This window comes from Dreissena polymorpha, chromosome 4 (assembly GCF_020536995.1).
Source record: "Dreissena polymorpha isolate Duluth1 chromosome 4, UMN_Dpol_1.0, whole genome shotgun sequence".
Classification (NCBI taxonomy): domain Eukaryota; kingdom Metazoa; phylum Mollusca; class Bivalvia; order Myida; family Dreissenidae; genus Dreissena; species Dreissena polymorpha.
Window position 1 is genome coordinate 36,941,753 of NC_068358.1, and position 14,270 is coordinate 36,956,022.

The window sequence follows — 14,270 nt, forward strand, 5'->3', positions numbered from 1 at the left end:
AAAATTTGTGAAACCAAAACATTTTTTTTATTTTGTCAATTTACCAAAACGTGAAAGGTCCCTTTTAATTGATTAGTATATCTTGTTATCACACCTGCAAAATGTTATTGGTGTTTTTTAATGAACTAATTTCAATCGCATAACTTATTGAATATTCCATAAATATGTAATAAATTTCAATTGTCAAACGTTTTTAATTAGTGTTTATCGGTTTCAATCTGTATCATTATCTATTTAGTCTTACTTTTATTACAGGCGGGTCCTCTCCAGCCGTCTTTGCATACAGCAGACTTACATGTGCCCGTGACGCTTTCACATGGTCCCGCAAGACAATGACACTCTTTGGAACAATTTGCACCGTACTTTCCGGGTAGACAGTCTGGAACAAACAGATATTTTGAAATATACGCTTCTCCTAGAAGGTATCAATAATGTGGCATAATTAACTGTTTAGTCTCTGCATTCATACTCTATACCGATTTTGGTCTGATTTTTAAATACAATAATAATTTAAAAAAATAGTTTAATGCGTCACTGTTAGACTTGCACTTTCGCGGTAGTCTTCCATGATCAAATGCATAACAAAATCACATGAAACATATCATAGAAGACCCAAGGATTTTCGTTACGGGAAGTACATCGGAAGTTAAACGAACGACCCGGGTTCGAATAAAGTTCAGGAATCATGTAAAGATTTATTAGTTTAAACATTGTATAAATAAAAATACCAAAAACACTATTAAAATAACTTCAATGGCGGATGCGACAAACTTCAACGAAAAGATAGTCCGACTATGTGATTGTGTTGATAAATAGATTAATGTCTTGATTCAAGAATACAGAAAATCGTAAAGCAGTCACATATAAAACAATACGCCGCTAAGAAACGAATGCTTTCGTCTGAAACTCCACATATGTTGAAACAAGACATTCGGTGTACTCTAAAATTATGAATAATTAAAATATGTGTTCTCATAATCGCAATAATTCACGGAAACTCGAGTCATATAGCTCGCCGTGGCAAAAGCAATTAACAAAACAACAGAACATTGTATTAACTTAAAATACATGTAGATATAATGAGCCGAACAAGCAATCGTAAATCAGAGATTTAGAATTATTTCGTGTAAGAGGTATTGGTTAATAACTTCTTTTAATGAAAAATGAGCATTACAAGGTAAAAACAATACAACAACAGTAAACACAATTAAGAAAAAGCTTTCATTCTGAACTTATAAAATAAAATGTTAAGATTGATTCTTTCGGGTCTACTGGTTGGACATTTATTCACCATTATATTAGATATCGTTAAAGGTCAAAACTTATGGCTAGACAGCTAGGACAAAAAATAAAACAATTTTAGGAGGTAACTTCACCCGCTGGTTAATATGTTATTAATGCGCGATACAATAGGCCATAAAATTGGTGTGAACCAAGGTATATAGGCGCACATGCGGTTTGATATGTGTGCAATGTATCAGTTCTCTTTTATAAATATGTTTTGCGTAACGCGAGACAGACGTAAACACGCATTCAATTAGGCCATAATTCTGATGTGTTGAAAATATGCGTACCGAAGTATGGAGGTGCGAATGTTCACATGCTAGACTATGTTAAGTTTTGTGGAACACGCTGAGCCAAGCCTATAAATTTATGCAACTAGCATCATCATCAAAAGTACGCAAGACGCAAATAGGCAGACGGAAGCGTCCCATCTTCCACAAGAAAAAAAACACAATATTACCCCCCTGTTAAGGAAAAAGTACGAAAAACGACGATACATATAATTATGCGTTAAGACTTGAGAATAAGCACGGAATGAATAACCATGTAATGCTGAACATAATTACAATTATAATTGATGTTATCAACTTTTTTTTTATAATGAGCCTAAAGGATATTTACAAATATTCATACATTGCATTTCCTGATGTAAATATGTTTAACACACTGATTTAACTGCAATCCGAATTCAAACAACATTATTTTGATTGCATTCACATGCGCCTAGTTTCATAAACAAAAAAATCAAGTTGACATTTGTTTACATATACATAGAGACGATTACAAATTAACAAAGAAAACGAATCACGCAGGAGATATATAAGACATTTTTTTACATGTGTACATACATGTATTTCAAAAATATATAAACAGCCCTATTAGTAAATCCATGTTAAGCCATGTTTTAACGAAGTAAAATAATCGCGATTGATTTGTTTATCTCAAAAGTAAATGGAGGCTATCTTACGTTTCACCAAGATTTGAGAATAAGACTCTCCGCTAAGTTATTGTTTCGTGGTTTTAATACTCCTTTACAAGTCAGTGAAAATATCATGTTACTGATGCGACGTGACGCATTTCCACTGAACAAAATTAAATGGTCAATAATTACTATAATTCGAAAATATGCACCTTACCTGCTTGTCGGTATATCATTACTTCGCATATAGTCATATGTCTAATGGTATTTGTTGTCAACTCGCCACCCGAAACTCGTACAGTGTAAACTTCGCGTGGAGGTGTCAGTATTGTCGTCTTAACAGTCGCGTTTACCGAAGTGAACGCTACCCCGTCAAGTGATTGGTCCTGACCTCCCAGTAACAATGTGATGTTGTCAAACTGTTGCCGATCTGCAGTAAACCATATACATACGTGTACGATGCATATGAAGGTTATATTGTTTTTCTGTGATAATAATAAGTTTTTTGAATTATCTGTTTTTCTTGAAACAAAAGGCCAGTTACATAAAGCTGATAGTGAGGATGTTATCCGGAGTATAGGGTTTGACGAAGTGTAAGATCGTTTTTGTGAAATTATTCGAAAGTGTGCACAAATTTCGCGAATAATGAGCACGGCCATAAATTCATGAAACCAACAATTGCATTCATGATCCCGTTCCTAGAGCAGATAAATGCACACACTTTTCAACAAAGAAATCTATGCATGAGGCATGCGGTTAGCTTTCTGAAGAAAAACTGCGACACGTACTAGCAACAATTACTTAAGTGCAAAAACATAGATGACGATAATTTTTATACATAAGCCGTCCTGCCCGATGTATAAACGCGAACGATGCAGTGACTGGGCTGCAAACGCTCTCTTAAAACTATAAGCCGTGCAAAGGAATTCAACAGGCTTATGTCAGTGCAGAGTAAATACCACGTCAATTGCAACGATGATGAACAGTTGAACAGTTATAGCTCACACACCCTTTTTGGCAGATTGCCACCTTTAAATGAAGTAAAGGAGGATTCTATCATTTCATAAATCTTGTATAACAAAATGAAGTTACAGTTCCATATGTTGACAAATTATTACAGTGTATGTCGATAACTAAAATGTTACGTAGACGCGGGACTCTTTCCTCCGAACATAACTTGACAAAATGAAAGCGCATAACGCAGTGAGCGTTTAAGCAAAATTGGTTTGACTTCAGATTCGGAATATTCAGGAACATTTGCTATCAACAACAAAAAAGTGCTCATCGCTGGTGGATAGTTAAAATCCAAGCCTTCGATATATATAAGGCACATACTAAAACACATCCGATTAATGAGGTCACGCCTATTCGTTCAAGTGGAATCTACGCAACTGATGCGGGAATCGTATTCGTATACGCGTTGTAATGCCTGTTGAAATTACAGTTTTTGTTATTATGTTATGCTTTCCATCACTTTGAGAAAATAAGAAAAACAAGGATTTCTAAATGATGAACCCGTCTGTAAGTTTGAGGCCGATCATTTTAATCTGTTATACATTTGTATTAATATCACTAAACCTACATATGTTTGTATTAAATAAGCGTGAATATATACACACAGCTATCTGTTCGCCCTAGAATGATTATCTTTTCCACGAGATAAGTCTTGTCCAGCGTAAGTTGCACCCATGCTGGTGTTTCTAGAGCTGCGCAACATTCACAAGAATCTGCACCGCCTACTCTACCATCTTGGATCTTATCTGCAATCATGTTCTTATATGGTTTGCCGTGTGACGTCACCGCGATGCTTGAATTAAGTATCTGGATGGGGTCTGAAGTATAAACAAACAGCTAAGATTATACAAAGATTATTTTTCTTTAATAACACATATGCGTATCTAGCAATTTGGGTTTATACATGAAACCGTAATATTGTATTGTAGTGTATGTATGTCGATGTATAAGAAAGCATATGTTAATGTTCTGAATAACTTTTGTGATGTTGTCCGCACACTATATATGATGCCACTATGCGTAGAAGATATGAATTTGTGGAAAAAGACGATACACTGCATTCATTATGTCTGCAAAATAACTTGGGATTCTGCGGAGTGATGCTTTATTGTTGTGTTGGTCTGACTTTCGGATACGTTTATCCTCATTAAAGAAATCGTTTTATGAAGGTTCTTCAAAAACACTTATCGGATTAAGAGTTGGTACAGCGCTAATACAATATAGTGTTTCCTAAGGCCTTGAAATATGTGTAATAAGCGAATCGTTTATAGGATATGCTTTATATTGTGAATGTAATGTTCAATTCAAGAACAAACATCTCTTAAATCAATAAAAATATAAAGAGCGATCAGTAAGTAGCACAGTCAGGGTCAACTACGTTAAAAATATAATCATGCCACGAACACATCCAACAGTGCGAAGTATGTTTGTATGTAATAACTCATATTTAAGACCAAGACAGCATGGTACATGTGAACACCATAGCATTTATAAAATAGCTCGTTTGGCTGTCAAATATCAAAAAGTTAAAATCTTACCACTGCTACAATAACTATTACTCAATCCAGGGGCACATTGAACATCTACACAATAGCCAGAGATATGGTCACAGTTTACTCCGTATGGCAATTACAACGGGAGGAGCAGTTTTAATCAAATATGCCTTCACCTAATTCTTGTAAAAGAGCAAAATATACGGAATATTATTACGGAATTAGTTTACGAAACTAAATGTATACAATACATGGAATAAACCGTTCCGAATTGTACTTGCAATTACCAGTTGATATGATTAGACATGTTAAGCATGCACGTACCATTTCATTAACATCATAAAACGCGTGAACCTCTTCATTATTAATCGACAATTTTAAATCGTTCCAGCGCCAAAATTACGAAGTGTTCACCCTGGCGCAATTTAGCCATTGAAACAGCGACCAGAAATAGGGTCACCCGTTTCGCCATGAGGACAATGACAATGAAAGAAGCAGTTGTTACAAAAACCGAATATTTTACAGAGCAGTTCTCATAAGTCATGTGTATGTGTGCTTTTTTCGGGACATAAACCAAATATTTTGTCACAACTTAATGCAAGCAGGCAATGACAACGGGATGAGCGGGTTTACCAAATATGTCTTGATTACACGCTGTGAAAGACGACCAAAGAGATTATTACAGTATTAGAATAGATAAAACAGCAATAGATGTATATGATAAAGTAGATTTGCATTCATTATTTACAGGAACAATATAAAAGTAAACGATTTCTCTCAAACACATGCTAAAAATGCTCTGATTAATAATTGATGTTTCACAAATTGTCAGTAAAACTCTTACCTACGGTGCAGTTACTTTGAGTCCAACCAGGTTCACACTTACCATCAAGGACATTTGCCAGACACATGGTGACAGCTTGAACCGTTGTAACAATGACATGCAGAGGAGCAGTTTTCGCCAAAGTGCCCATAATCGCAAGCTATTAAAAGGTATATTAAGAATTATTAGTAGTGCTTAAGCAATATTTGTTGATAGCGTTTAACATGAACTACAAATAGAATCTAAATACAATTTAGACCTGACGAAATAATTTTCGTGGTAGTAGCACAATGTTAAATAGAATAAAACAGATTGAGCATATTCAAACATGTATCCATTTAAAATAAAACTATAGAGTCGCATGCTACGACAAAATTGTCTACTTGCTTTAGACACTATTATGAACATCATCATCAACGATAGAGCTGACATTTTCCTCATATTTCTATCTTACCCACGAAACAATTATTTTGTATCCACACAGGTGCACATATACCGACGGGATTATATCAGAAGAATAGTAACAATCTTACCCTTGTCAGCAATGACAGGATAATACACAGTTTAAACACAGCATGCATGGATAAAAAACTAAACAATAATATTTCAACTAAAAAAAGATTTATAGCAATATTTTTAGTCGTTCAGAAGTACGTAAACTGCGTTGCAAAATACAATAAACGAAGATTTAAGTTAGAGTATCTACACTGTTTCCGTCTTGTGAAAACAATAAAATTGGCTAACGACGCGGATCGAAAGAATGTGATTAATGTTATTTTGGTCTCGCGTCATTTTCGTCAGCAAAACCTTTATTTTATTTTATAAAAATCGTTGTTCTCCAAAAAGTTGAACAAACTAATTATTTACCACAACAACATTACAATGTAATATTTGTGTGCGCATTGTTTATTGGGACAGCTACCGTCACAATGGTTACATGGTTATATTGTTTTGACAATGACATATTGAGGAGCAATGAGTACCAAATGTGTCAGATTTGCAGACTCCAAACTTAATACATCAATTCAGCTATTACCAATCAAAGCATAGAATGCCGGGCGACCGCTGCTTGCCATAACTCCAGCTCTATATAAAGTAAGAAGATTTCAAAGAAAACTAGGTCGTACGTAATAATGGTTAAAATTCAGGTAATGTAGTTTTTGTAAGCTGTTAACATAAAATGTATGGTAGATGTAGAATTTATAATGTTGATGTTTAACGATTCTGATTTGCGCTCTGGTAAATGTTTATCTTGGCTACTTATATTGAAGACACTGAAACAGTAAATTATAATCTCTCGAGTAAAGGTCGAACAGACAAATAAAGTTTTGAATTATTACACGTACATTTCCAAGGGTATTTTTTAAAAGAAAATATTTTAAATAACAGATATAATTAGTGTTAAACATTTCACGTTCAATCTTCAGTAGCTTTGACAATACAAAAATATAATGAATCATAAGTAAATTAGATTACAAACTGCAAGTCTGACATACCTACGCTACAGTTGTTATGCGCCCATCCAGCAGCGCATTGGTTATTGGGACAGGTACCATCAGTATGATGACACGTTACATTTTCGTAACAATGACATATGGAGGAGCAGTTAGTACCAAACGTTCCAGGGTTGCAGGCTGAAATCATAAAAGTTGATTCAGTTATAATAAAGCAAAGCGTTGAACGCTCGGAAAATTCGATAACTATATTTATTTATATTATTTAGTTATAGCTATAACACTATAGTTATATTTAAGACAGTGACATATTGGAGATGACTGTGTTATTGCAATATGGAATACTCTATATGTTTTATAGCGGTACTTAAAGGAAACTTTTCACAGATTTTGGCATCTATTGAATTTTGTCATTAAATGCTTTATATTGATAAATGTAAACATTGGATCTAAAAAGCTCGCTTAGACCACTCGGCCATCCGTGCTCACAGACTGATTGATATTTTTCATACTTCATATACGCAATCCTCGTAGTATCACCAAATATTACGACAACAATAGAATTCTCCAAATTATTCAATCGTTTCGCGTTGCAACGCTTTATAATTTTCAGCTTTTTAAACCGTCAAATTATGCATATAATGGATATTTTAGAGCAATCCCCGCCATGGTAAATGTTCAGTATTACTGTTTCGTCACAAATATCATAACTACAACGAAAATTTTGCGAAACCAAACCATTTTTTTTATTTTGTCAATTTACCAAAACGTGAAAAGGCCCCTTCAAAACGATCATTATATCTTGTTATCACACCTACAAAAATGTTATGAACTATTCATGTGTTTTTCAATTAACTTCAATCGCATAACTTATTGAACATTCCATAAAAATGTAATAAATTTCAATTGTCAAACGTATTTAATTAGTGTTTATCGGTTGCAATCTGTATTATTATCTATTTAGTCTTACTTTCATTACAGGCGGGTCCTCTCCAGCCGTCTTTACATAAAGCGGGTATGCATGTGCCCGTGACGCTTTCACATGGTCCCGCTCGACAATGACACTCTTTGGAACAATTTACACCGTACTTCCCGGGTAGACAGTCTGGAACAAATTGATATTTTAAAATCTACGACGTGTCAAGAATGAATCAATATTGCGGCTTACTTGACTGTTTAGGCTCTGCATTCATACTCTATACCGATTTTGTCTGAACTTTAAATACAATAATAATTTAAAAATTAGTTTAATGTGTTACTTTTAGACTCGCACTTTCGCGGTAGTCTTCCATGATCAAATGCATAACAAAATCACATGAAATATATCAAAGAAGACCCAAGGACTTTCTTTATGGGAAGTAAATCGGAAGTAAAACGAACGGCACGGGTTCGAATAAAGCTCAGGAATCATGTAAAGATTTATGAGTTTAAACATTTAATAAATAACGTTATCAAAGACACTATTACATTCAAATAACTTGAATGACGGATGCATGCGACAAACTTCAACAAAACGATAATCCGACTATGTGATTGTGTTGATAAATAGTTTAATGTCTTGTTTTGAGAATACAGAAAACAGCAAAGTAGTAACATATACAAAACATATGCCGGTAAGAAACGAATGCTTTCGTCTGAGACTCCACATATGTTGAAACAAGACGTTCGGCGTAGTCTAAAATATTGAATAATTAAAATATGTGTTCTCATAATCGCAATAATTCACAAAAACTCGAGTCATATAGCTCGCCGTGGCAAAAGCAATTAACAAAACAACAGAATATTGTATTAACTAAACTACATGTAGATATAATGAGCCGAATAGGCAATCGTAAATCAGAGATTTCTAAGTATTTTGTAAAAAAGATATTGGTTAATAACTTCTTTTAATTAAAAATGTCCATATCAAGGATAAAACAATACAACAACATTAAACGAAATTAAGAAAAAGCTTTCACTCTGAACTTATAAAATAAAATGTTAAAATAAATCATTTAGGGTCTACCGGTTGGACATTTATTCACCATTATATTAACTATCATCCAAGGTCAAAACTTATGGCTAGACAGCTAGAACAAAAATTAAAACAATTTTAGGAGGTAACTTCACCCGCTGGTTAATATGTTATTAATGCGCGATACAATGGGTCATAATATCGGTGTGAACCAAAGTATATAGGCGCACATGCGGTTTAATATGTGTATAAAGTATCAGTTCTCTTTTATAAATATGTTTTGCGTAACGCGAGACAGACGTAAAAAACGCATTCAATTAGGCCATAATTCCGATGTGTCGAAAATATGCGAACCAAAGTATGGAGGTGCGAATGTTCACATGCTAGATTATATGTTTATGAATAATGCTGAACGCAAAACAAAAAATTAAATCGTTTGCTAATCAACGGCCATAACAAAGGTTATGTCAAGTTTTGTGGAACACGCTGAACCAAGCCCATAAAATTATGCAACTAGCATCATCATCAAAATTACGCACGACACAAACCAATGGGACAGGCAGACGGAAGCGTCTCACCATATGAGCAAAATATCCATGTTCAGCCATGTTTCAACGAAGTAAAATAATCGCGATTGAAAAAATATCTCAAAAGTAAATGGAGGCTATCTTACGTTTCCCCAAGATTAGAGAATAAGATAGCTCCGCTAAGTTATTGTTTCGTGGTTATAACACACCTTTACAAGTCAGTATAAATTGTGAAAATTTCATGTTACTGATTCGACGTGACGAATATTTAATTAATACAATTAAATGGTCAATAAGTACTATAATTTAAAAAAATCACCTTACCTGCTTGTCGGTACATCATTACTTCGCATATAGTCATATGTCTAGTGGTATTTGTTGTCAACTCGCCACCCGAAACTCGTACAGTGTATACTTCGCGTGGAGAAGTCAGTATTGTCGTCTTAACAGTCGTGTTTACCGAAGTGAACGCAACCCCCTCAAGTGATTGGTCCTGACCTCCCAGTAACAATGTGATGTTGTCAAACTGTTGCCGATCTGCAGTAAACGCATATACATACATGTACGGTGCATATAAAGGCTATATTGTTTTTCAGTGATAATAATAAGTTGTTTAAATTATCTGTTTTCCTTGAAACAAAAGGCCAGTTACATAAAGCTGATAGTGAGAATATTATTCCAAATATGTTTGACGAAGTGTAAGATCAATTTTTTGACATTATTCGAAAGTGTGCACAAACTTTGTAAACATATCGGGATGATGTGAACAATGGGGATGATTTTCTTGAAAAACTGTACATTCCGAACTGTACATGGCAGGACGTGGAATAATGGCATGTTGTACGAGTTTTCAGTATTTTCTATTAACCTTTAAACAAAATTGTGGACAGCAACACACACATTTCTCTACGACATTTGAGCCGCAACACAACAATTCGGGTCCAATAAGAAGGATTGTTTTTTAGCGAAGGTCCGGTACTTCAGTGTCCACGCCCAGGAGGAATTAGGAAATCGCTTCATTATATCGCATACTTCGATTGGCTTACAAGCGAGTGTATGACAAGTTGAAATATTTTACGTGTATTAAGGAAATGCACTTGTGCTCCGACAGTTGCAGACGACATTTTGCTTGTGGCATTTTAAAAAACTGACTAAATGAAATTCTTAACATATGTTTGAATAATTCAAAGATAGATTTTTGCATAAGATTGTGATACGTGTGCAGTCGTTGCGGATAATGAGCACGGTCTTAAATTCATGCAACCTACATTCGCATTCCTGATCCCGTTCTTAGAGCAGATAAATGTATACAATTTTCAACAAAGAAACCTATGCGGTTAGCTTCTGAAGAAAAACTGCGACACGTGCTAGCAACAATTACTGAAGTGCAAAACATAGATGACGATAATTATATAAATAAGTCGTCCTGTCTGATGTTTAAACGCGAACGATGCAGTGACTGACTGTAAATGCTCTCTTTAAACCATAAACCGTGCAAAGGGATTGAACAGACTTATGTCAGCGCAGAGTGCATACCACTTCAATTGCAACAATGATAAAAAGTTAAAGCTCACATAGACACATACCATCTTTGCAGATTGCCACCTTTAAAAGAAGTAAAGAACAATTCTATAATTTCATAAGTCTTGTCAAACAAAATGCAGGGTAAGTTCCATATGGTAACAGATTATTACAGGGTTTGTCGATGTCTTAAATGTTACGAAGACGCGGGACTCTTTCCTCCGAAGATAATTTGACAAAATTAAAGCGCATAGCGCAGAGGTTGAAGCAAAATTGGGTTGACTTCAGATTCTGAATATTTTGGAAACTTTGCTATCAACAAAGAAGTGCTCATCGCTGGTTTAATTCCAAGCCTTCGATATATATAAGGCATATACTAAAACACATCCGATTAATGAGATCACGCCTATTCGTTCAAGTGGTATCTACGCAACTGATGCGGTAATCGTATTCTTATACGCGTTGCAATGCCTGTTGATATTACAGTATATGTTATTATGTTATGCTTTCCATCCCTTTGAGAAAATAAGAAAAAACAAGGATTTCTAAACGATAACACCGTCTGTTAGTGTGAGACCGATCATGTAAATCTGTTATATTAATATCACTTAACATACATATGTTCGTATTAAATAAGCTTGAATATATACCCACATATATCTGGTCGCCCTAGAATGATTATCTTTTCCACGAGATAAGTCTTGTCCAGCGTAAGTTGCACCCATGCTGGTCTTTCTAGAGCTGCGCAACATTTACAAGAATCTGCACCGCCTACTCTACCATCGTTGACCTTATCTGCAACCATGTCAACCCATGGATTACTCTTTGACGTCACCGAGATGCTTGAATTAAGTATCTGGATAGGGTCTGAAGAATAAACAAACATCTAAGATTATATAAAGATTACTTTTTTTTAATAACGCATATGTTTATCGTGCAATGTGGGTTCATACAGTAATATTGTATTGTAGTGTATGTATGTCGATGTATAAGAAAGCATATGTTTATGTTCCAAATACTTTTTTAGATGTTGTCCGCACACTATATATGATGTCATTATGCGTAAAAAATATGACTTTGTGGAAATAGACGATACACTGCATGCAAAGTTTCTGCAAAATCACTTGGAAATATACGGAGTGGTCTTCATTGTTTTGTTGATCTGACTTTCGGATACGTTTATCCTCATTATAGAAATCGTTATATGAAGGTAATTAAAAAATGCCTTAAGATTTGGTATAGCGCTAATACAATATAGTATGCCCTAAGGCATTGAATGTTTTTTGATAAGCGAACCTTTTAAAGGATATGCTATAGATTGTGAATGTAATGTTCAATTCAAGAACAAACATCTATTAAATCAATACAAATATGACGAGCGACCAGTAAGTATCAAAATATACCATGTTTATGTTTTTCACCAGAGTTAATTGCACGGTTTCTGCAATTACTGAACAAACTGTAGTCTATTCTAAAGTATTCATTTCCAGCACAACTCATTGTTGATATATTCTCGTCCAGTTAACACTTTCAACTCTAGAAGATGCGATTCAAATAGTGTTAGTTTAAATCCTAAACCAAGGATATGACACCTGTGGATTTAATAACGATAGTAGATAGGTACTCATTCCTCTAAATAATTGGTTCATTCTTGAAACTAGCAGTAACTAATTCAAAATGTGATGTATAACAAATTACAAATTAGTAACGTGAACATTCGGGAATATGCCTAATAAGACGCTAAAACCAAATTAAAAGTTCCTATTCAGTTAATTGATATTATTGAATGTCAATAAATCCGCATTAGCACAGATGCTTCTTCAAAAAGTTATACATTTTGGAGAGTGAAGCAACAGTTATCAGTAATAACAATGATTAGCCCAACTACTTTGCAATCAATCGACGCATGCGAAATGAAATATTACATTGCATTAAAACGAATGGTGTGTTTAGTAGTAGTAGTAGTAGTAGTAGTAGTAGTAGTAGTAGTAGTAGTAGTAGTAGTAGTAGTAGTAGTAGTAGTAGTAGTAGTAGTAGTAGTAGTAGTAGTAGTAGTAGCAGTAGTAGCAGTAGCAGTAGCAGTAGCGGTAGTAGTAGTAGTAGTAGTAGTAGTAGTAGTAGTAGTTGTTGTAGTAGTAGAAGTAGTAGTAGTAGTAGTAGTAGAAGTAGTAGTAGTAGTAGTAGTAGTAGTAGTAGTAGTAGTAGTAGTAGTAGTAGTAGTAGTAGTAGTAGTAGTAGTAGTAGTACTGTAGTAGTTGTAGTAGTTGTAGTAGTAGTAGTAGTAGTAGTAGTAGTAGTAGTAGAAGTAGTAGTAGTTGGAAGAGTTGTAGTAGTAGGAGTAGTAGAAGTAGTAGTTGTAGTAGAAGTAGAAGTAGTAGTAGTAGTAGTAGTAGTAGTAGTAGTAGTAGTAGTAGTAGTAGTAGTAGTAATAGTAGTAGTAGTAGTAGTAGTAGTAGTAGTAGTAGTAGTAGTAGTAGTAGTAGTAGTAGTAGTAGTAGTAGTAGTAGTAGTAGTAGTAGTAGTAGTAGTAGAAGTAGTAGTAGTAGTATGATGATGATGATGATGATGATGATGATGATGATGATGATGATGATGATGATGATGATGATGATGATGATGATGATGATGATGATGATGATGATGATGATGATGATGATGATGATGATGATGATGATGATGATGATGATGATGATGATGGGGTGATGATAAATAGATTATGATTAAGTTACCTGCCGCTGTACTCACTTCCAATAAAAATCCAACTGTAAACAAAATAATCCATCCTTTTGTAGACATAATGAGATTGATTTCTACTTGAAACCCCAACTTATATCGATAATAATCAGAATAAAAAAGGCGCGTCCTGGTTATTGAAAATGATTTCAGAAACGTCCTTCTCTACATATGAAGATACTAAACTATTTGTGTTAAGTCACTTGAAAGTTAAACAACACTTCCTTGTTACTTCCTGTAGTGTAATCAACAAGCTGAAGACACAGCAATACTTTGCTATTCAACTACATTGGACAGATTTCATATTTCGAAATTAAATAGTTGCTTTCTAAATCGCAAGTATAAATCAAACACAACACATTTGATTTTATTATGATTACTCTACAAAGCAATGTTAAAATTGTGTGTGGAAATATGTTTAAATAGCATCACTGGAGGTTTTAGAGATAACTAAGTTAAATTTAATTAATTAACAGGCCACTTTTTATGCGTCTTGAAACTGCAGAAAACATGATAACACTTGTTTTATAAGAACACGTCGCCAATAA

The 14,270-nt window shown here is 34.3% G+C and overlaps 1 protein-coding gene across 5 annotated transcripts in view; it reads right to left on the reverse strand.

Annotated features, from left to right (window-relative positions):
- The window catches only part of LOC127879384 (multiple epidermal growth factor-like domains protein 11), a 19,262-nt gene extending 5,346 nt beyond the window's left edge, over positions 1-13,916 (reverse strand). Inside the window, exons 1-8 of one of the 5 annotated variants that reach the window (XM_052426167.1) lie at positions 11,644-11,791; positions 9,793-10,005; positions 7,958-8,092; positions 7,030-7,167; positions 4,756-5,693; positions 3,823-4,035; positions 2,421-2,633; positions 245-379 (exon numbers count right to left, since the gene is read on the reverse strand). In XM_052426167.1, the coding sequence (XP_052282127.1) occupies positions 245-379; positions 2,421-2,633; positions 3,823-3,973 (499 nt within the window). In that variant the 5' untranslated portion in view covers positions 3,974-4,035; positions 4,756-5,693; positions 7,030-7,167; ... (1 more) ...; positions 9,793-10,005; positions 11,644-11,791. The other 4 variants (XR_008049040.1, XM_052426165.1, XM_052426166.1 and 1 more) reach the window with 4 other exon arrangements.
- Positions 13,917-14,270: the final 354 nt, after the last annotated feature.